This window comes from Chiloscyllium plagiosum, unplaced genomic scaffold (assembly GCF_037043375.1).
Source record: "Chiloscyllium plagiosum isolate Xiang-an unplaced genomic scaffold, Cpla_swu_hap1 HiC_scaffold_14, whole genome shotgun sequence".
NCBI classification, from domain to species: domain Eukaryota; kingdom Metazoa; phylum Chordata; class Chondrichthyes; order Orectolobiformes; family Hemiscylliidae; genus Chiloscyllium; species Chiloscyllium plagiosum.
In genome coordinates, this window is record NW_028270152.1 from 44,197,124 (window position 1) to 44,222,159 (window position 25,036).

The window sequence follows — 25,036 nt, forward strand, 5'->3', positions numbered from 1 at the left end:
TGTTTTCTGTCACGTTACAGATAGTTAACATTTCCATCTATCTATTGGAATCTTACACTCAGTCTACTTAAGTTGAATCCACTTAACATTGCCTTTTTGAAGTTAGGCTATGATTAGGTTAAATATCAAATGTTATAATACAATGGTTCCAAAACAAAGTAATTGTTCTGGCTTATAATGGCATATTGACAACTGCATTATCCATTGCTACAAAGTAGCAGTGAAATGAAATAGTTTCCAGTAACAGGTCAAATTCTGCATTCCGGTCAGTCCTTAGTTTGGCTAGGATGAGCCAGTAGTTAATTGATAACCAAGTAACATAGGATGACTTCAGAGCCAAATGGAATGTTGGCGATAAATCCTAGAATTTTAAATACGGAAACATTATTTCTATACTCTGATATTTAGTGCAATACTCAAAACCTATAAACATCATTCCACTTGTAACTGTGACACAGAGCAATATCAAATCTGTAATTATTTAAAACAAATGAATTGATTGTAATATGTATTTGTAAATGACTCAAGAGATCAGATATGATAGACATGTGTCATCTGCCCTTTGTGGTATTATTCCATTTAATTTATTTTAAGTGATGTAATTTAAGGACTGCATACTCACCCACAGTGCTTCATATTCTGTGGTTTGTCCATTCGAACTGCCAATTTAATTTTCAGGTCCTGATCAATGCTGTTTTTTGAAACAATCATTTTATGCAATTCAGCTGATTTTGGGCTATTAGGTGTAGGATGTAAGACAACCTGGAAAAGAACACATAATCAATAGTATTTCACTGACTGGTGCAGACTAAATACAAACTGGATTATAGTAATTGGAAAACATAACTGAAATTTCTTTGCCAGAAAAATAAGTTGCAAATGGAAAATTAGTAGTATTCAAATTTAGCAAAAGTGTCACAGCTGAAGAATAGTGTGTCACTCTTCCTTGAATTCTAAGAGCTCTACTAAAGTATAGTGTGATGTGATTTGTGTGATTAAGAAATTGGAACAGTAGCAAAGCTGGGGTATTCATCAATAAGAATTAAGAGATGGAAACATTTCAGTAAGATGCAGTGACAATCAACCATGCAGAATGCAAGTGAAAGGAAATGTGGTTGCTAAAGTAACAATGTTTAATTTTATTTTCATAATTTGGGCTCATTTATGTTCAATTGTGAAATTAACTGTACACAATTTTCAACTGTTCCTCCATCATACCTTCCTCAACTATTTGTTGATGTCTGTAAATTGGATTTCCATCATATTTACTGGCGTCTGTGTTGTTCTTGTGCTTCTGTTTATAAGTTAAATATCAGTCTATTGTGCAGCCAATATCAGCAAACTCGTCATAAATAAACATATGAATGCAGCTTTTACTGAGCATCTGATGTTCTAACTGAACTTATATACTTGTTACAGATAATCCCGTTTTACACGTGCAATTATCTTCGCTGGTTTAGTTTATGTTGCAACTTCACTTACACATTTCATCTAGTACTGACGTACCTACCTGAGGGAAGGTGTAATGGTGATATCACTATACTTGCACTCAAAATTACTACAAATGCTCCATAGATACGTGTTCAAATTTAAATGTAAGTAATCCTTGTGGAATTGAAGACTAGTCTCAGTAATAGTGATCACTAAACCAGAGTGAATTGTCATTAAAACCCATTAGTTCATTAATATCCTTTACAGCAGGAAATCTGCAATCCTTACCAAGTACATATGGCATTACTTTCATGTGTTTGACTCTTAATTGTCCTCTGAAGTGGTCAATAGTTACTCAAGTTCAAAGGGCATTTAGAAATGGGCACCAAATGCTGACAATATCCACATCCCATGAAAGAATAAATTATAATAAATCTGTCTAATTTCACATGCTTGCCTATCACAGTTTTGAGATTAGATTAGATTCCCTGCTGTGTGGAAACAGGCCCTTCGGCCCAACCAGTCCGCACTGACCCTCCGAAGAGTAACCCACCCAGACCCATTTCCCTCTGACTACTGCAACTAACACTATGGGCAATTTAGCATGGCCAATTCACCTGACCTGCACATCTTTGGGACTATGGGAGGAAACCGGAGCACCCAGAGGAAACCCACGCAGACACAGGGAGAATGTGCAAACTCCACACAGACAGTTGACCGAGGCTGGAATCGAACCTGGGACCCTAGTGCTGTGAGGCAGCAGAGATAACCACTGAGCCACTGCACCGCCACAATGGTTTATTATAAATGCAGTTGGGCATTTGTCTATTGCTGATGTGACCATCTGTTGTTGCTCATACCTCTGTCTCTCTGCTATGTCCATTTGGCCCATGATTAGAATATTGGTTTGCCTGTTACTGATTTGCCTGTCTAACCATTATTGGAGTATTTGCCTGTTACAACTGTCCATTACCATTGATGCTGTCAGAACATTATTGCTAATACTGCTGGAGCCAAAGTTCCTGTGGTGAGGGGGATCAAATGTCTATCCATGGCGTGCCTAGAGTTAAAAGCTGAAATGAATGAAAATTCTGTGACACTGGAGTTGATATCAAATCCTAGCAAGGGAAGGATGAGGATGGATGGCAGTGAGGGGTGACAGTGAGTCTTTCATGCTCTCTCCTGAACTCTGTCAGAGATTTTGGGGCAGAGTTTCAATTGTTCCTTAGGCACTGCTGAGATTTCTGTCCATTTTCTGTTCTTTTGGCCAGCAGGAGATACACCTGCTGAGAATAGGTATCGTTCTGTACCAGACCAAGAAATGTTTTACATGAGCAGGAAATCAAATCACCTTCAAAGAGAAGGTTCTGATTTCACTTTGGGCAAAATTTGAAAATTTCTTTTTGCCTAAAAAGGGTATCTGCTTCCCCCTTTCTGTTTTCCGATCAGATATCTTTAAATGCTAACTGCTTATGGACTTTGCCAGCATTTACAACAGAAAGGTATATCACCACATGGATATTATTCATCACTGGGCAGAACAGTCATTATCTCAACTCTGCCTGGGTTTATCTGCTGCTAATACTCTCAACCATACCTTTTTGTTACATTTAAATTTCATTATTTCAACACACTCATGACCAACTTGCCATGTTCTACACTCTGTAAAGTTGTCATCATGCAAGACTCTGCTGTCCATGTTGTGTTTGCATCAAGTCCCATTCACTCAACAATACAACAATTCACTCAGGCTCCTTTAATAGCACTTTCCAAGCTCATGAATGCTACCACCTCGATAGACAAGGTAGACTGTGATGTCCCTGTACCCCAAGACTGCAGCTACTTAGGAAGGCAGCTCACCACCATCTTCACCAGAGCAACTAGAGATGGGCAATAAAAGCTGGCCTAGTCAACCATGTTCACTTTCCATAGGCAAATAGCAAAAGAAAAGCAATGCTCATAATTAGCTCACAGTATAAGCATCACCTAGATTTTCAAATCTATCCTTTGGCCTGTGGCCTCGCTATGTCTGTAACCCCAAAACTCTGAGCTAACTACATTCTTCAACTTGTAATCTCCTGAAGGATCCCTCATTTTAGATGCATATTGAAAACCGTATCTTCAGCTCCCAAGGATTCTGCAATTCCTACCCTTAACGTCATCACTTCTCTTCTTTGACATGCACTTTATTGCCCACTTCTTTGACCAAGCTTTCAATTAGCTACCCTAATATCTTCTTGTGTGGCTTGGTGTCATATTATATTTGATAATGCTCTGTGAAGTACCTTGGGTGTTTTATTACTTAAAGGCATTTTATAAATACCAGTCATCATTATAGATTCTCCATAGTGATCAAAATTTTCTCTTTCTATTTTGTTTTCTTTTTTCTTGATTCCTTTATGGGATGTGGGCATCAAAACAAAGGCTAACATTTGTTGCCCATCTCTAACAGCCTGTGAACTGAGTGGTTCACCCTAGATATTTCAAAGGAATTTTAAGGGTCATCCCATTGTTGTGGATCTGGCGTCATTTGCAGGCCAGTCCAGGTAAGGATGGCAGATTTCCTTCCCTACAGGACATTAATGACAATCTTCAATAGTTTACCATCACCAAGATTAAGACTAACTTTTATTTCCAGGTTTTAAGATTGAATTTAAATTACACCAGTTGCTGCAGTGAACCGAAATTACTAGAATATTAACCTGGCCCTCTGGATTGCTAGTTCAGTGTCATTACCACTATGCCACTGCCTGTCCAGCACTTTTAATTAATACTTTACATTTCCACTGTCTAATGTAAATGGCTGACTTAACTGTTCTGATATAGATGGCAGTCTTGGTTTACAAAAAACATTTACTTATAAAGACATTATGTTGGTTGTCAATGGGATAAAGGCCATATTCTCCCAGGCAGGTGTCCAAAGGGTGCACTTAACTGTGCTTCCAGAGGTAAACAGGATATCCTGGAATTTTGGATCCTGTATGCAGGTGTCTATTGTCATTACATTTTTAAATTTATCTAATCAGTGCCTCAGATCCTGAAATCACACTGAGTTAACAGTTATAAATAATTAACATGCTATACAATTTTTTTCTGCTTATTAATGGAACTAAGTAGATAATCTTTTCTAATTATTGATATCTCTATTGGGTATTGGGAGTTTTTTCCTTCAGCTCTTATCGGTATCCTACTTTATATGACAGCAACTACACTTCAAAAGTATGTATTCAGATATAAAGCACTTTGGGGCATCCAAACATCATTGAAAAGTGTTGTATAAATTTAAGATTTATTCTTTCTACATTTGTGGCTTAATATGTTCTAACTCGCACCAAAGCAGATTCACCCATCACCTTTGTGTTGACTGACGTATGTTGTCCTTGGATGAATTACACCTGGACTGTAACATTTTCTTCCTTATTTACAAATCCCTTGGTGGCATTGCCCTCCTCTCTAGTTCCTCTAGCCCTACATCCATCCAAAGTATCTGTACTCCTCTGTCCTGGGCTCTCGAGAATCTTAAGCTCTAATCGCTCCACCATTGGTGGCTTTGTCTTCAGCAGTCTCGGCTTGACCATTGCAATTCCCTCCTACACCTCTGTACTTCTCTTTTTTTTCAAGACACTCTTTAAATCCATCTCTGACTTAATAGCTCATGTTCTTGGTAATAGATTTTGTTCCAGAAACACTTTGAAGCACCTTGCAATATTTTATGTTAAAGACATGATGAATGTTTGAAGTAGGAACAGGAGGCTATTTGGCTCACTGAACCTGCTTTGTTATTTGATATGATCATATCCGATCCAGTTGTGACAAACCCCTCCGAATCTCGTCAGCCAAGAGTCTCTCAAACTGAATCTCCATTGGCCTCTGTGGCTTATTTCTCTGCTACAATTATAGTAGTGCCTATGTCTATGAGGGAAGTGTATAGTATTGACTCCTCTCTTACAACTGTACTGTTGTCACTGTTAAAGGGGCCTTTGCATTTTATCGATACATCACTTAACTCAGCGCTAATTAATTATGTTATTGACATCTGTATTCTAGATCTACCGGGGTCTCTGCCTGTTGTTGCTGTATGTGTCTGTATATCATTTGCTCTGTGACTGTTGACTTATTACTGTATCTCTGCAGCTTTCACAGTGATAAGGAGTTTATGCCTGAGGTTGAAGGCTCCTCCTCATGTTACTGGGTGGCTCTTCCAGTGACTGGGTGGCTGCATCTATTATCTTTGCATCCTGCTTGTGGCTAATTAGTTACTGATTCTGAAATAACAAAACATCTGCAGTCAGACAATTCATCAGTGATTATATAATCACTATAATACAACTCCTTCTGATTGCAAATCATTATTATGTATGCAAGACTGGTCTTTTTAACTGGTGTTTTAAATATGCATACAAGAAAGATACATCATCTATGCATACAAGAAAGATACATTCTGGGCGGCACGGTGGCGCAGTGGTTAGCACTACTGCCTCACAGCGCCAGAGACCCGGGTTCAATTCCCACCTCAGGCGACTGACTGTGTGGAGTTTGCACGTTCTCCCCGTGTCTGCGTGGGTTTCCTCCGGGTGCTCCGGCTTCCTCCCAAAGTCCAAAGATGTGCAGGTCAGGTGAATTGGCCATACTAAATTGCCCATAGTGTTAGGTAAGGGGTAAATGTAGGGGCATGGGTGGGTTGCGCTTCGGCGGGTCGGTGTGGACCTGTTGGGCCGAACAGCCTGTTTCCACACTGTAAATGTAATCTAATCTAAAAATCTAAAATCTAAACATTACTCATTGAAAGAGTTGAAGCTGAAAGGGTTAAATACAGACACAGTTAGAAGTGCTTGTAGTAAGATAAATGCAAGTAGATGACAAATAGTCAGTCCAGAGAGTAATTGATAGGGAGATGGGTACAGCTCAGGAGCACGTTCAGCAAAAGTAAGGAAAGTCTTGGGTGGATACAAATAATGTCTGATCTATGTACCATGGGGAATGAGTATGAGTAAATTAACATCTGGTCAGCGTACAGTTGTAAATTAAATCAGATGAAGTATTTGGCATGTATCCTGAAATGTATAAAAACTGAAAACTTGTAGATTTTTGCAGAGCCTAGTCTTAACTGATTAGGTTGACCCTCTTGTGTTCGCTTGAATAAATGATCTGAACCTTTGGCTGAGCGACCTGCTGGTTTATCAAGTTGAACGACAACATTCTGATCAGATGGAGCAATTGTTAATTAAATTATCTCTGTACTTGTTAACACATTTGCTGTTTCAAATACAACTCACTGGTTAGATTTAAAGTAGTGCATTGTGCCCATTTCTGGGCAGCACACATTTAGGAGAACTTGGCTAGGATGCAGTGTAGTTATGTAAGACTGACACCAAGGCTTAGACCAGAGAAGCTGAGGTTGGTTTGCAGAAAACAGAAAATTTAAAAGAAGGCTTTTGATAGAATAGTCAGAAAGAATCTGTTTCCACCAGTAGAATGGTCTGTAAGCAGAAGACACATTTCAATAATAGGTTAAAAAAAGCTAGCGGTGATGAGTGGAATTTATTTCACTTGGCACGTTGTTATGATCTGGAACTTGTTGCTTGAAAGCAAGATAAAATTTGACTCAATTAGCAATTTTCAACAAGGCATTGGATCTCTACGTATAAAGAGAGAAATAAAAAATGCATTGCTATGAAACAAGAGCAGGGGAGTAAGCCTAATTGGACAGCTCTGTCAGAGTGTTAGCGCAGACACAACAGGCTGAATGGTCATAGACTTACACAGCATGGAAACAGACCCTTCTGTCCAACTTGTCTGCACGGAATAGGTGTCCTCAACTGATCTAGTCCCTTTTGCCAGCATTTGCCTCTAAACCCTTCCTATTCATATACCCATCCAGATGCCTTTTAAATGCTCTAATTATGCCCATCTCCACCACAAGTTGCCCCTCAAGTCTCTTTTATATCTTTCCCCTCTCACCTTAATCTACGCCCTCTAGCTTTGGACTCTCTTACCCTCGGGAAAATACCTTGACTATTCACCCTGTCAATGCCCTCGTGGTTTTACAAACCTCCGTAAAATCATCCTTCAGCCGCCAACACTCCAGAGAAAATAGACCCAGCCTATTCAGCTTCTCTCTATAGCTCAAACCCTCCAATCCTGACAACATCCTTGTAAATCTTTCTGAACCCTTTCAACTTGAACAACACCTTTCCTATAGCAGGGAGACCAGAGCTGAATGCAGTATTCCAAAAGCGGCCTAACCAATGTTCTGTAGAGCTGCAACATGACCTCCTAACTCCTATACTCAATGCACTGACCAATGAAGGCAAGCATACCAAACGCCTTCTTCACAAATTTGTTTATCTGCAACTCCACATTCAAGGAACTATGCATCTGCATCCCTAGGTCCTTTTGTTTGGCAACATACCCCAGGGCCCTACCATTAACTGTATAAGTCCTGAACTGATTTGCCTTACTAAAATGCAATACCTCACATTTATCTAAATTAAAGTCCATCTGCCACTCCTCAGTCCGTTAGCCCATCTGATCCAGGTCCCAGAGATTATCTCCTTCACAGTCTGCTGCACCACCAATTTTGGTGTAATCTGCAAACCTACTAACCATATCTCCAATATTCATATCCAAATCATTTATAAAAATGACGAAAAGCAGTGGACCCAGCACCGATCCTTATGGCACACCACTGGTCAGAGGCCTTCAGTACGAAAGACAACCCTCCAACAATGCCTTCTGTCTTCTACCTTCAAGCCAATTTTGTATTCAGTCGGCTAGCTCCCTCTATATTCCATGTGATAAACTTGCTAACTAGTTTATCATACAGAGCCTTATTGAATACCTTGCTAACGTCCATAGAGACAATGTCTACCACTCTGCCTTCATCAATCTTCTTTGTCACTTCTTCAAAAATTCAATGAAATTAGACATGATTTCCCTCACACAAAGCCAAGTTGACTCTTCCTAATCAGTCCTCGCTTTTCCAAATGCATATGAATCCTGTCCCTCAGAATCCCCTCCAATAACTTACCTACCACTGACATCAGGCTCAGCAGTCTTTAGTTCCCTGGATTTTCCTGACTACTTTTCTTAAACAATCGCACCACATTAAGCAACCTCCAGTCTTTCAGCATGTCATGTGTGGCCACTGGTGATACAAATATCTCAGCAAGGGGCCCAATAATCTCTTCACTAGCTCTCCAAACTTGGAGAAATAAACAGTGACAGCTTCAAAAATGTCCATTTTGCTGAGGAGGTGGTGCTGGACATTTCAAAATGCATAAAGGTGGATAAATCCCAGGACCTGATCAGGCATATCCCAGAAACTTGTGGGAAATCTCCTTCTGAGTTGTAGAATTCTGAGATGCCAATTTAAATACTGACTAACTTGATGTGCATGAGCATTTCTTTTTAAACAATATTTACTGATTTTCCACATCATAGTTGTAGTCACTAATTTACAGAATCACAGAAGTGCTACAGGGCAGAAAGAGGCCTACCCCAGTTCATTAAAAGAGCATCATTCCCTCGTGCCAATCTCTGATTTCCCCATACCCATGCATATTATTTTTATCCAAATGATCATCTAATGCCCGCTTGAATTCCTCAATTGAACCTGTTTCCACCACACTTCCAGGCAGTGCATTCCATACCCTAACAACTCACTGAATGAAAAAAAACTTTTCCTCACTTCACCCTTGCATTTTTTTGCATGGGTACAAAATATAAGTCCACGCCCTCTTGTTCCTTTCAAAAGTGGAACCAGCTTCTCAGAATCTAGTCGATCCAGTCTGCTCAAATCCCTCCTGAATTTCCCCTATTCTTCTGTTTGTCTTCTACCTTGCTGATTTTTCTTTACTTTTATTGTTCTTTTGTTAGCCTCACGTGTTCTTTTGTTCCTATCTGTAATAGGTAGCACTTTTAGGGTACATTGGAAATCACAAGTAGACCTTCCTAAATACTTAGGATATCATTTCACTATCACTTGCAGTTTTTGTTCTGTTTTTAGTAATATTATGAATTTTTAACATGTGAATATGTAATATTCTAAATGATTGCTACTTGCCAACTAGAATAAGCAGAACATATTAAAAATGAAGAAACATACTTCACATCATGCTCGCAGTTCCCACTGAATAAGAAGAAAAGGAAATGGGACAGGATTTGTCACTGGGGTAGCCAACTTTCAATCCTGTTTGTGGTGCACTTGCAAGTAATTAGAATTTAACAGTTCTCCTTTTGGCAACGTTGTACGACCCTACATTCAGAGAAGAATCTCAAATGCATAAGGTTCCAATTGTGTAACATAAATAGGGACTTCCTTGATTTTCTCATCCAGTTATAGGTTTGTTAGCTCTTGTTAAACTCACCAGGGATAACCAGCACCAATCAGGGCATGACCAGATGAAGGTTAAGCCGTTAATTTTATTAAAAAGCATTATGTTACTTTGAGAGCTTATCCAATCCCCAAAAAGATAATCTTGATACTTCATTGATTTACATTTCTTTCTCCACTCCTTGCCATCATCTCTGCAAATCCCCTAAGTAATTGCCTGACCAAATCAGGGTCTGTTCCCATGATTCCTTGGTGATACTCTCTTCTTGCAGTCGTTTGCACTCCCACAAACCAGGCAAAGTTTATGTCTGTGAGTGTGTGCAAGACTCAACATCACTCCAAAGTTTCTGATTCCAGCCTTATTCTAGTGCAGCTTCAATCTTGCCCCCAAGTTGAAATTAAGCCTTTTGTTTTTTTGTGGCATATTTTCTTCACCAATTTTAGAAATTCTAAATGCTGCTACTTGTGTTTTATAATTGTTATTTGTGATTCATAGCACAATCCTTTATCTGTAAACCTTGGGATCAACTGTTTTGTGGATGAAGGATATTTTCAGTTTTTAAGATACACTTACCTTACTCTCTGTGATCTTTTATTAATTATCCCAAAATTAAAATATTCATTTAACTTTCAAACTCATTGTACCCTAGTCTATTAGGGAATAGGTTCACATTATATTTATGAAAAATCAGGTGGTATCTTGAAATTACTACAGAGAGGCCAGTATCCCATTACCAAGTCACCCTGTATTTACTAATGCACAGTAAGTACACTGGCTGTGGCTAGCCAGCTCGGAGTCAGTGCTCAACTGAGGGGATTTCAATCTCCTGGTGATATTGGTCAGCTGAAGCTTTCCTAATTGGAGATGTTAACCTGGGCCAATCAAGAACCGCATAGTTAACAAAGTCCACCTGGTTCCAATCACTACATCCCTCCCCTTCGAACCTGGGGATATAGGCGTGGTCTTTCACTTGTGGTTTCTATTCTGATGCTTTCACTCCAGGTCTGGTTCCTCTGACTTGGAGAGAGATGGCATATACTGGATTATGGCCCATCCGTGACATCTTGGAAGAGTGTCTTCCTTTTCTTCCAGTGGCAATGGTATTGAGGCAGCACCCATTTTGGATTCTGAGGATTCCTCATTACTAGACTGTGGCTTCTACAGCCCTTTGGGCTGTTCTGAGGGGCTAGGTACATTTTGTTCCTACCCATCTTGCGAGGTAACAGCTTTCAGGTGATCTGCGTGTTTGCTCTGGACTGTATTGCCAACCCAAACTTTAAGTCATAGGTCTTGACCTTGCATCAACCTTGCCTTCTACCCATACAGGGCCATATGGTTCCAACACCAAATTTCATCTGCAGAGTTCAACTGTTGTCTCACTTAGGGGAGGCATGTGGTTTGCTGCTATTTCACCCTCTCCCTGGAGGTCTTAAAATATCAGATATAAAGTGGTGGGGAGTCTTCTCCCCATCAGCAATGCTGATGGAACTTTCCCTGTTGTTGCATAAGGGGTAGTCTCATAATTAAACAGGAACTGGGACGGTTTGGTCACAATTGACATTGTAGGCTGCTTCTTTAAGCCTGCCTTCAATGTTTGGACTGTTCTTTCTGCTAGACTATTGGATGATGAATGGTACAGAGCTTGCCTTATCTGCAAGATGCCTTTGGACTTTTGGAAATGTTCAAAAATATCCCTGCTATTAAATAGCGTCACATTGTCTGTGACCAATATTTTTAGGAGTCCATGTACCGTGAATGATGCTTGCAGCTTCTCAATTGTCATCCTGAGTTTGCTGAACCAGCATTATGCATGTACAACCACTTTGAATGGATGTCCTCAATGACCAGGAACACTGAACCCATGAAAGGACCGGCAGAGTCAACATGCAATGGAGTCCAGAGTTAACCCGGCCATTCCTATAAATATGGGGTGGACTGCTAGTGGCAATTTTTGTCCTTGTTGGCACTCTGGGCACTGCCCCACCAACACATCCATATCCATCAAATGCAACTATATCTTAATCTTGGAAACCCTGGGTGAGTTTCGCCAGTATCTAGTAGCGACCTTTACTCGGGACAATTACCCTTGCTCCCCACAGCAAAATGCTATCCTATACAGTGATCTGGTCTGGCAAGGTTCAAAGTCTCAATCCTGGTTGCAAAGGACCTTCTGTTTCCCCAATTAACCTAAGGAAAGACCTAAGCTCTGGTACAGGCGTGGGAGCTGGGGCTCCTTTGGAAGAGAAAGTGAGGGTGATCAAAGGGCGTAACCTGGTTTTGTGAACTGTGATCCAGGTAGGTCACTTGGGTGCCTAGAACACATTTTTCCCATTTAAGGCGTATGTCCACCTATGCCTGTTTAAGCACTATATCCAAGCGCTCTTTATTGGTCTTCCCTGTTGTTAGCTCATCATTCAGATAAATGGCAACTTGGGGTAACCTTGTAAAATGTTCTCCATAGTCCATTGCAAAAGGGAACAGGCTGATTATTCCCCACCTGGCAGTTTTGTGTATTATTATAAACCCTTATGGATATTAATTGTAGCCTACTTCTGGGACTCCTCATCCACTCGCAATTGCGGGTAGGCGTGGCTCATGTTCAGCTTCGTAACGGATGGCCCCCACCACCAACTTTGCATACAAGTCCACTTTGCAAGTGAGCTGGAAATGTGTTGCTGGAAAGGCGCAGCAGGTCAGGCAGCATCCAGGGAACAGGAGAATCGACGTTTCGGGCATAAGCCCTTCTTCAGGAATGAGGAAAGTCTGTCCAGCAGGCCAAGACAAAAGGGATCCAAGTATTAATCCTGCTACAAGAAGCAACTTACCATTTACTTGAAATCCCCACAAAAGCAAACTGAGTCATCAGGTTTCACAATCAGTATGACCGGTGCTGCCTGTTCTGCAATGCACTGGTTTGATGATTCCTTCACTTGCCAGCCTCCTGATTTCCACCTCCACCTTTGCCACAAGGCAAATGCCACCAGGTGGGTCTTGTAAAATATCAGAATTGCATCCTGGTCAACATGTAAATTATCTTTGGCTCCTTTGATAGTCCAAAATCTTCCTCAAAATTCCTGGATATTTCATTAGAACTTCACTGAGGCAGTCATTTTCCAACTGAAAAATGTTGAGCCCAAGTGAATCTTTCACAACTCCAATAGGCTTGGGCCCAAGGCTCCGACTACCATCAGTGGTAACTGCACCTGCTTCTCATAGGAGACTAGAACTGAAATTGAACCTTTAATATGCAAAGGTTCTCCAGTGTATGTTCTCAATCTGGCTGAGCTCTTGCGCAAGCTTAAGGGCTGGAGTCCTGAGCGAGTCTTGTTAAAGAGATTCTGTAACCACAGATGCAGCTGCACTGGTATCAAACTCCATGGAAATTGGGTGACTATTTACCTAAACATTTAATTTTAATTAGTTCTGATTTGGCTTTCACTAAGCAATTTAATTGCTCCCTTCCACAAATGGAGGCTACAGGGTACCCGCTTCCGAGTTTTCCTGCTGATGTCAGGTCTTGTAGGACTCCTTTGCTGTCTTGAATCCTCAAACTGGCAGCAACTACAATGGCTTGCTGGCCTAGATCCTGAAGAACTGTTTAGCCATTTGGTCAAGGCTCAACATTATTGTAGGGTTCTACTATGGGTTGGCCTAGGGTCCCTCTGCTCAGGACATGTCCTTTGTGAGGCTCTGTGATAGTCTACACTCATATGGTGTTCCCCAAGCTCAGTTGAAAAGGTGTGGGTGTCCATTGGTATGCCCTGTAGTTCCCATGCTCCAGTTGCATTTTCTAATGACCGGGGCAGCTGCAGTGCCTGTTTGAAGTTCAATTGGGCTTCAGCTAGTAGACATTTCTGCATGGTTACATCATTAATCCCACATACTAAACTGTCTCTCAGCATCTCATTCAGGGTTTACCCAAAATCAGATGCCTCTACTAGTTGTCATACCTTCATTTAAAAACCTCGATACATATTCCCTTGGTTCTCTAACAGCTGAATAAATTTAATAGCATCTCGAGATTGGAGAATATTTGGGGGTTTAATATTCAGTAATCAACTGTTAAGGTTTTAGTGTCAAGTGCCACCAGGAAAGTTAAGCCCCTTATAACTGAAAATGACACTGGTGCACACGCAGTCAGAAGGATTACTCATTACTTTTCATCTGCTCCAATGTCATTTGCCCAGAAAAAGTATCACATTCTTTTGACATACTGAGCCCAGTCTTCGACAGTAGGGTCAAATGAGTTAAGAGGCAGGATGCCAGAAATGCTTACCCCAAGTCCAAGATGACAGTTGCGACCGAATGTTCTTCAGGCACATCCTGTTTTCTCCCATCAACACTGAAATAACTGCACAGACGCCAGTTCCTGTCACCAAGTCACCCTATATTTACTAGTGCACCGTACACTAGCTGTAGCTAGCTAGCTTGGAGTCAGTCCTTAACTGAGGAGATTCTAATCTCTTGGTTATATTGGTCAGCCAAGGCTTTCCTGATTGAGGTTGTTCACATGGGCCAATCAAGAATCTTGTAGTTAACAAGGTCCACCTGGTTCTAATTGTTACATATATATAAGCCATTTTTTGCATTATCTCTACACCTATTATTCCTCCCCAGTAGTTGCTACACTTACCACTAAGGTTTGCTCAGACCCTGTGGGGGGAAAAAACTTTGCTCGGCTTGAGCAGACATGCTGGCACACTGAGTATGGGCGTTTTGGAAAAAAATCTTCATTTATGGACTGTTCAGATCAAGTGAAGTTTGTTTTTCCCCAAAGGGCCTGCAGATCCATTTTGGTCTCGTTTTTGAAAGGACCTTTCGGTGTTTTTACTGACCTTTTTCGTTTTCATGTGTGCAGATAGAGGATAACTGACCTGTCGTGGAAAAATAAGCCAATATTGAATTCTTATAATATTTTCCAATGCTCCTTAGCACTGTAGAGGTGGAATGACTGATTTTAACTCAGGTCAACAGTACTGCAGGTAGGGGCTGAGCTAAACTGAAAACTGTTTTATTTCAGTGGTGTAAAGCTTTGGGATTTGAAAGACAAATCTTTCAGTTAAAGTGGTCTGTTTAACAAGTGATGAGCTAAAGGCCCTTTATATAAAGTAAAGTGAGCTTGCATTAGGGGACAAACAGACAAGCATTAGAGTGGAAGATTTACTGGCTGCCAGATGCAATGTTCAGAATTATACTGATCTCCTAACAGAAGATCTGACCCTTATACAAGACGAATCCATTGTTTTTCAATCAAGACGTTTTTTAATAGATTAGGAAATAAGTAAGTAAAACTGCCTTTGTGATTTTCTGAGGGATTTGGAGTGATATATCATGTGTGCTATAGGGATTGCAAAGCACTTCTTTGACAGCAGACTCTAAATGCAATCAGTACTGACTTGGCACAGTCTCACTGGCATAAATCATTAATTGCAGGAAGTAAGAAGCACTTACCCGCCCAAGTTCTTTGTCCTCCAGAGCCAATACACCAGTGCTCTCTGTGAAGAGTTTCACCTTTACTGCAGGAAGTGGGTGTGTGCTGGTGAAGTCACCTTGGGTACCCCAGCTGGAGAAAAGAAACCATTGTAGAAATTTAGTTGCTTTTAAATTCCAAAATTTCCAATTAAACGTCGGACATGAAATGTAAATTTATGGTGTAAAATCAGAACTTGGCTTTGAAATAATTTAAAATGTTAAGCTTAACTGCTAACCAATTTCATTTACATTAAAAAAAATCCTTACAGAAACTGCTAATTGAAAAATGTTTACATTGTTTAGAATTGAAAGCTAGGGTTTGGTGCACAGCTGGAGAATGAAATGGAGTTAAATCAAGAAAGGTCATGTGGAATAAAGTGAAAAGCGAAAAGCTCTAAGCACAGCAGGTAACTGTCACAATATGTAAACGTGAAACAGGACTGTGCAGAGTCACAGCCAAGTAGAGAGATGAGCTCCACTGCTCCCTTAAAACATGCTGGCTTTGTTCTGACAGAACTAGTTACTGCAAAGTAATCTCTTTGCTGGGTAAGATGCATGAACAAGCTTGTAAAGGAACAATAGGGGGGGGGGGGGTAGTGGGGAGTTAAGAAGATATGATATCAATCTAGGTAAATGTAAAATGAACTGTGCATTGTTGTATACAATAATACCAGGAAATGTGCAATCAGACTTTAATTGCAACTTATTTGCTTTCCTGGTCTTTTTTTCACAAATTTCAATCACACTGTAATTATTTGTGAAATGTATGTTCACAAAATAGCTGCAGATGTGAGTCCACCAAGCAGAAATATCCAACTAAACCATACTGTAATCAAGCAGCTGGAAAGTGAGGCCAAAGCTGTTTCACTACTAATAAATTCCTTTCAGTTTTGAACTCTATTATACAAATGCAACAGTACTACAAGGCAGTATTGCCAAATAACTGGTTAACTTTTAGGAAGGAAGGGATAGAAGGTCACTTTAGACTTGAAGTTAAAGCTTTAGGTGAGGTAGAGGAACACTGTGTTCTCACAATATAAATACACCTACAACTAAAAGTTAATGCTTGGTTAGCTTTTATGTCCTTGCTAACCTCGTGGCATTGTTTTATTTTGACAGAGATCGAATTGAAAAGTAACTCCCTTTCTCTAAACCTGGATTGAACTTTCATCAGATTACAGCATTACATTGAGAAATATCAACAAATTTCACTGTGAACACTCATTTCCAACATCTAAAACAGTAACATTCTAAAATAAAACTGGATCATTTTGGAAAATCACAGATGAAAATAGAAAATGCTGGAAATGCCCACTAGGCCTTGCAGTATCTGTGCAAACAGTCAATTTTTCAAATTGAATATAGATGTTTTCAGAAATGGAAGGATTGAACACTCAAATCAAAATGTTGATTTCATTTCTTTCATCACTGATGCTACCAAGCATACAGAGCATATGACACAGCAATTTTCACTCCATGACTTGATAAAACAGAGAAGCAGAGGCCACTCACCAAAAATGCATGATTTCAAAATAAACAGTTGCTGATTTCAGATCAGCTGCAACGGTGTAGAATCAGACCCTTCGGCCCAACAAGTCCACACCGACCTCCAACAAGCAACCCATCCCCCCTACATTTACTCCTGACAAATGCACCTAACACTACAGGCAATTTTAGCATAGCCAATTCACCTAACCTGCACATCTTTGGACTCTGTGAGGAAACCCATGCAGACACAGGGAGAATGTGTAAACTCCACACCGACAGTTACCCGAGGCAGGAATTGAACCCGGGTCCCTGATGTTGAGGCAGCAGCGCTAACCACTGAGCCACCATGCTGCCCATGTGTTATTCTATTAAATGACCCAATCTGATTGTGAGTTTGCTCCAATTCCCTTCACTTCGTTCAAATGGAGATGGTATTTGTACTAACGTCCAGTGCAACATTATATAACATTTCACTAAAAGCAAACATTCTATTCCTGCATTACATTCTTTGCGCCCGCAGTCTGGTTCCTGAACCACCTCCTGCACATCTCCCTGCTGCTAAACTATCTGAGTTTTCTTCCTCTCTGAGCGAACCTCTCACTGCATTTGTGTTCCTGTTCAGGATCCAAATACAACCAGAAGCTGAAGTTCTGAGGTTGTGGAAATAAGAGTTTCGATGGTTCAAAAGTATTGGGCTTCTTAGGATGGCTGGAAGACGATGAAATGTGCATTTTTTTAAGTTGCTACACAATCACCCATGCATGCAGCCTACAGGAAACATTACTGACCAGCCCATTTATACCCATCTGAATACTTACCACCCTACCAACTTACATCATTCGTGAAACTCTTGATCATCCTTCTTGTATTTAAGTCCAAACCATTAATGCACATCATAAACAGCAAGCACTCTAGCATTAAGCCCTGTGGAACTAATTGGAAACAAACTTCCAGTCACAGAAATATCTGTCTACCATCATCGCTTGCATTTCAGCCAATTTTGGATCCAATCATGTTAATTTCTTCTATATCTCTCAGTCCTCTGTCCTAATGTCTATATATCAATTAAAGCAAGAGAGAGCAGATACCAGAGGGTTTAACAGCCTTAAAAGTGGATAAATATACAGGCCCAGATGATGTGTATTTCAGGCTGTCGAGTAAGGCAAGGGAGGAGAAGTGATCTTGGCAGTAATTTTCATATCCAGTCTAGCCACAGGTGAAAATACCAGAGGTCGGAAGAGTGCTAACTCTGTTCCATTATTCAGAAAAGGTTTAGCATTTGAAGTGGTCTACATCGACTTTTTCCATTGTGAAGACCAATAAAAGTATTCACTGAGCTCATATCATCTCGTTTCATACGTAGACTACCTCTGTTCCCCTAGTTATTATCTTGTTATTTATATATTTAAAAATATCTTTATTTTAAACACCAATGCTTTCTCACATACTCCTTTTGCTTTCCTACTTTTCCTTTTTAAATCCTCTTGCCTTTTTAAAACTCTTCTAGGGACTCTGCCATATTGAGCCCTCTATATCATAAGAATAAGCATCTCCTTTCTTTGTAATCCCAAACTTCATGCCCCTTGGTATGTAGGGTTTGCCGGTCTTGGTCCTACCCTGTGTGTTTATCGTCCTGTTCTCTCGCTTTTGCCCCTTGAACACTGACCACTGCTCTGACAGAGGTATTCATTAACAAGTAGCTGCTCCCGGTACACTTGGACTGAATCAAATCTTATCTATCCAGAAATGGTCACAATGCCTCAGGAATCTAAAGCACTCTCTTCTGTTTCCTCTCCAGCCATGCATTCATCAGCCATGCTCTTCCGAAACTCTCTACTGCTTGGCACTGCGAGGTAATTGAGATTACTACCTATTAAGTCTTGCTATACCTAATGTCCTGCCTAAATCCCTAAAGTCTGCTTGCAGGAACCCGTTCGTCTTTCTTCCTCTGTCATTGGTCTCACTATGGACCACAACTAATAGCTGTTCACTTTCTTTCAAAATGCGCTGCAGCTGTTCTGACATTCTTGACCCAAGCATCCAAGGAAGTAACTGACCACCCTGGATTCACATCTATGGTCACAGAATTGCATGTCCATTCCCCTTGCTAATGAATCCCCTGCCACTATTGCTCTTGCACATTACTTCTTAGTCTCCGGACCACCCACAGTACAATTACCTTGACTCTGGCTTGTCTCCACACAGGAACCATCATTTGCATTGTTTTCCAAGACCAAAAAGTAGCTTGCAATTAGAATGCACTAAGGAGACTTCCTTACTACCTGTCTGGTGGCCACCCATTCTCTCCCTGCCTGCACTTCTCTATGCTGCAAAATCTGCTTCTGGGATCTCTGCGTTTGTTGCTCCTTTAAACCTCATTGCCACTTCTCCAGAGACCCACAGAGCTCCACTGCCAGTTTTTCTGCTTTTTGGATCTTTCCACAAATCACTGCTCCCTTTAACCTCAGTCTCCATTTCTGAGTCTTAAACAGTTCAACCGCCACTCTGCAGTTCTGGGACCTTTCTGCAATTGCCGCTCTCTTTAACTTCATTGGCTCCACTCCCAAGTCCCACACTAGTCTGCTGCTCATTTGATTTCTTCTATCTCATTGCTCTTGCTCTGCTTGATTGCATAGACTGCTTGCTTGGACCCTTGTTTCTCCTTCCCCCTCTTGAAAAAATTCTGAGGGATGCCCTGAGAGAGGTCTTTAAAGAAGATTTTGATAAAGTGGATACAGAGAGAATGTTTTCACATTTGAGGAAGAGCCTAAGTAGAGGCCATCAATATAAGGCAGTCACTAAGAAGTCCATAAGGAAATTCAGAAGAAACCTAAAGAGTAGTGAGAACATGGAATTTCATAGGACAGGGAACTGCTAATACAAATAGTTCAGATGTATTGCAAAGGATGCTAGACAAGCATTTCAGGGAGAAGGGAATTGATAATTCAAAGAAAAATGAAAATGAGAAAAAATGTGAGGAGTCTCAAGTGGAACCAGCACAGACTGAGATGTAAGAAAATGATGTGTTTCTATTTTTTTAGATTAGATTCCCTACAGTGTGGAAACAGGCCCTTTGGCCCAACCAGTCCACAATGGCCCTCCGAAGAGTAACCCACCCAGACTCAACCCCATCTGACTAATGCACCTAACACTATGGGCAATTTAGCATGACCAATCCACCTGATCTGTGCATCTTTGGATTGTGGGAGGAAACCAGAGCACCCGAAGGAAACCCATGCAGACACGGGGAGAATGTGCAAACTCCACACAGACAGTCGCCCAAGACTGGAATCAAACCCGGGTCACTGGTGCTGTGAGGCTGCAGTGCGATTCGCTGAGTGACCGTGCTGCCCCAATGAAGTACATTCTATGCAAGGAATCACATGTCGGACACTGATTACAAAGGTGACTTTATTTGTATCAGTCAGTCGGTATCTAGAAAAATGTAGCCAGAATGATCATTATAAAAGACTAGATGTTCTGACAAAAAAATATTTAAAATCAAAGTAAATTGGTTCAAACTCTTGAGCTGTATAATTAAATATCAAGTGCCAATTCAGTCCAGAATTTGAGGACATTTGGCCCACTAGTAAAAGTTTATGAAACACTGTAAAACTGGTTTATGAGTACATTCTTGATCTTTTTCAATCTTTATTCATTATGAAACTAGATCTCTTGCTTCAATAAAACTTTTTGTAACCATCATCTTGTTGGGATTTTTATGAATCAGTCCGAGAGTCTATTTGCCTTGTGTTATGTGAGTAAAGACACTGTACACTTTACTGCTAACAAATAGGAGGATAATAATATCCTGATTCACTGAAGATTGTTCTAATATTTTTCTCTCCTAATTAAAGATTAACTTAAGCTTCTCTGCAGCAAACATCTGACCAGCAAGTTAAGTGTTTTCTCATCATTACTTCAATGAGATAAGACTATTTACTCGAAATAGGACGAACTGTTCATGTGTCTTCTTTTCCCTGTGCAAATGCTCGTCATGAAAAGAGGCATTGGGCTGTACCTGGGCCATTTCTGAACACAATATGCAAATTGTTCACGTTATAAGCTTAATGACCATCTTTCAAAACCAGTGGGTGGTATTTCATGTCCTCCCCCACAGTGAGTTTGCAGGGAGTGTATAGTGGGGTCAGAGGGCAGGGGACAGGGAGGGATGTGGGGCACGTCTTCTCCAATTAAGTCCCAGGGTAGAAAGGCAAATAATATTCACCTTAAGTGCCTCATTATGTGTCCACTGTATGCACCCAGTGGTAGGCAGAGCAGTCCCAGTCAGGGCAGAATGTGGGCATTGCGGGGTGGGAGATCGCTTATACAAAGTGCCTAATTGGTGTCAGAAGGGATCGTCGGAGAGGCAACTCCGGCTGTTGTCACCAAACCCCCAACTGAAGCTTTATGAAACTACATTGTGAGTTTTTTTTTTGTGCACAGCTCTAACTTCCCTTACAAGAGAGAATGAAATAAAGATTTGCAAGGATGGTACATGAACTACAAACTTGTGCCAATCAGAGCGGGCTTTAAAGCAGTGACTTTACATAAGTCTTTAAAATGACTAAAAGTTTCAGTTGAATAGACAGAAAGAGTGGGCTGGATTTCTTTCCAGTGGTTTACAATCTTAATGCCAGTCTAAATCTCAAGCCAGAAACCTGGCAGTGGCTGTGATTAGATACATGTGCAATCTTCAGTAAAGTCGCCTCATGCCTGCTGATGAGGTGGGTGTTTTTTTTTCTTCTTTTTTTCTTTTTTTTTCTTTCTTTTTTTTTTAACCCCCACACTACCACCTAAGTGCGGTAGTGCTTATTTTATCCCCAGCACCCATGGTGTGTGTGTGCAGGTGTGAGACACAGTGAAGGACACAAAGTGCACCAATCTTTATTCAATTTCCACCACCAGGAAGATAGGAAAACACCCGGGTGGCCAGTGACAAACACTGCCCTTCACAGCAAGGGACAGTGCTGTGTGATCAAAACAGTGAAAGGGAGGGTAGGGACTAAATCAAAATAGAATTGGAGGGAGAAATGATGCACTCCACTCCCTGCGGCGCCCACCTCTCCAATGAGGTGGGTGTTGAGTTGAGGCCTTCAATGGTCATTAATTGACTAATAAAAGGCCTTAATTTCTGGTAAGTCGAGAAAATAATGCATGAGTCTTTTAGCCCAGTATTTAAATTGCTGAGGTGGTGGGAAAGGGGTGAGTTTGTCTCACTCAATTATTTCCCCTTCTCACCACCTCTAGGGAAGGGGAAAATCACACTTAATGTAAGCCTATGTAAAGATAAAATTACACTGGGTTCCAAAATATCAGAAAATGATTCAAATAAAGTGTAAAACAAAAATCAACATTTTCCGATGTCACAATTCAAGGCTCTAATAAGTAAAAATTTGTGCTCCCAGGATTCATATCCTCCTTCAGTAACTTGCAAATCAAACATGGCTGAAAAAAAAGTACACTTTAGTTTTATCTCCTGCAATACAAGTGATCATATGTTATAGAGACCTGAAGTTTATTTACAGGATGCCTGTGTTTTCACTGTATTTTTCATCAAATTCAAGCAGGTTTTTCATCTGTTATAAGTTTATGTTCAAGACCATCAGCTTTTTTAAGGTTCTGCTGGCCTTTTGAAATCTGGTGGTTAGTTTATGTTCTAGGTTCGTATGGATACACATTTCTGTGAAGCTGTTTGATGCACATTTTGAAAAGGATTTTTTTCCACAGCAATACATAAATCCTGCTTGAGCTGGGTCAAGATCGCAGCTTTGCCTTGTTTTGTTTCTGAAATGGAGACTTGGGAGAGTGGTGTTCAGCTGCTGGTTATTCATTTCTCAACGGAAAACATAGGGCCTGCAAATGCATGACAAGGGAGCCTAAGTCTTTTTTCCAGGTTGGGATTGGGGCATGGCTGGGGAGGGAGCAGTAGAGAGTGGGGGTTGCACCTCAGGTCTGAAGGCCTGTACTGAGCTAGAAATATTTATCATATGCATCTAAAAGGGTGGGAGCTGGGGTCTGCATAAATATCAGAATTAGTTTTCTATGTCACTTGATAAAAGGGGTAGAGTACATGTTGTATGCATTGAATCATCTATCCATGGGTCCTTAGAGTCTGTCTATCCCTTAACACCCTTGAGAAAAGTTCAATCCACTGTTAACCTATTGAAGTTTTCTAACAAATACCTTGAAATAACCACCAAATGTCCATAACTGTCCCGCACCGCCGACACAGCTTCAAAGAGGCCGGTATTCTGTCACCAAGTCAGCATTTAATTTACATGTGAACAGTCCTTGACTTTAGTAGTGCCTCTTCAAAGTAGGCTCCCAGAGTGCCAGTATCTCTGACACTTAGCTTTTTATCTCTCAGTGAGGGCTCCCGAATGGAACAAGGTTAACAGCTCCAGGGAACTCATATTCTGTGAGGTCCACCTGGCTGACCTTGTTACAATCATTACATCCCTCCCTCTGAGTCCGATGACATAGGCAGATCCTTTTTCTTGAAGATGCTCCTGGAGTGTTTTAGCACTGGGTCAGGTTCCTCCAACTCGACGTCAGATAGGGGCAGCCGGTAAAACACGGTAGCTTGCTCCTCGCACCAGTGGCGCCTTGGTAAATTTTACTCTCTTCAGCAAAAGTGTCGAGGTGGCTATATTAAAACATTGAACATAGAACATTACAGCGCAATCCAGGCCCTTTGGACTTCAATGGTTTCGTAGGTTGGCACATCAATCAGAAGCCTATCCATCCTACACTATTCCCTTTTCATCCATATGTTTATCCAATGACCATTTTAAATGTTCTTAAAGTGGACGAGTCTACTTCTGTTGGAGGCAGGGCATTCCTCGCCCATGCTACTCTCGAGTAAAGAAGCCACCTCTGACATCTGTGCTATATCTATCACCCTCAATTTAAAGCTATGTCCCCTCATTCTAGCCATCAGCATCTGAGGAAAAAGGCTCTCACTGTCCACCCTATCTAACCCTCTGATTATCTTATATGTCTCAAATCCATTATATATCAGCGGGGGCCTGCAGGTTAAGGCCTCCCTGTACATGGATGACGTCGCTGGTTTTCTCCTCGGATCCGCTGTCCGTGCGCAGACTCATGTGCATATGTGACCAGTTCGAACGGGCCTTGGGGGCCAAGGTAAACCGAGGCAAGAGCGAGGCCATGCTCTTCGGGAACTGGGCCGACCAATCCTCGATCCCCTTCACCGTCAGGACCGACCACCTGAAGGTGCTGGGTATTTGGTTCGGGGGGGTTGGGGCGTGCGCCAAGTCTTGGGAGGAGCGTATCAGCAAAGTGAGGCAGAAACTGGGCAGATGGAAGCTACGGTCGCTCTCCATCGCGGGAAAAAACCTGGTCATCAGGTGTGAGGCACTGTCATTGCTGTTATACGTGGCACAGGTCTGGCCTATTCCCAGAACCTGTGCCGCTGCAGTCACCCGGGCCATCTTCCAGTTTATATGGAGGTCAAAGATGGACCGGGTCCGAAGGGACTCGCTGTACAAAGATCTGGGCAATGGGGGAAAAAGTACACCCAATGCCACCCTCACCCTGATGGCCACCTTTGTATGTGGCTGCATCAAGCTGTGCGTGGATCCCCGGTACGCAAACATCAAGTGTCATACGTACTGAGGTTCTATCTGTCCCTGGTGTTGCGAAGAATGGGCCTGGCCTCGCTGCCGCGGAACACTCAGAGTAGTTGGACTGTTCCGTATCACATGTCCTTCGTGGAGAAGCTTATGAAGAAAAACACCTTTGACCACAAGTCCATCAGGAAGTGGTCAGCACATAGTGTCCTTGAGACCCTTCGGGAAAAGGAGAGGGCGGATCCTATCTAGCGGTTCCCTGAGCAGACTGTCAAAGCCATTTGACAGAATGCCTCATTGCCAGAACTTTCCAACAAGCACCAAGACATGGCTTGGCTGGTGGTGAGAAGGGCTCTGCCTGTGAGATCCTTTATGCACGCCCAGACTCTCAGCTGCACTGCATGCTGCCCTCGAAGTGGCTGCGGAGGGACGAGACTGTCACACACCTCCTTCTGGAATGTGCCTACGCAGAAGAAGTCTGGAGAGGTGTTTGTCGAGGTTCGTCCCGAGCCACGCCGTGATGCGGGACTCCGTGCTCTACGGCCTGTTCCCCGGGACGCACACCGAGACGAGCATCAAATGTGCCTGGAGGATCATCATATCGGTGAAGGACACTCTCTGGGCGGTCCGAAACCTGTTGATCTTCCAACTGAAGGAGTTGACCCCGACTGAGTGTTGCAGACTGGCACATTCCAAGGTCCAGGACTACATGTT

General features: G+C 41.6%; 1 protein-coding gene across 14 annotated transcripts in view; it reads right to left on the bottom strand.

Annotated features, from left to right (window-relative positions):
- Nucleotides 1-25,036, bottom strand: part of cadpsa (Ca2+-dependent activator protein for secretion a) — a 598,940-nt gene that overhangs the window by 264,334 nt on the left and 309,570 nt on the right. For all 14 annotated transcript variants that reach the window (XM_087994403.1, XM_087994397.1, XM_087994398.1 and 11 more), the window contains exons 7-8: nt 15,219-15,330; nt 623-762 (exon numbers count right to left, since the gene is read on the bottom strand). In XM_087994403.1, the coding sequence (XP_087850529.1) occupies nt 623-762; nt 15,219-15,330 (252 nt within the window). The remainder of the gene's footprint in view (nt 1-622; nt 763-15,218; nt 15,331-25,036) is intronic.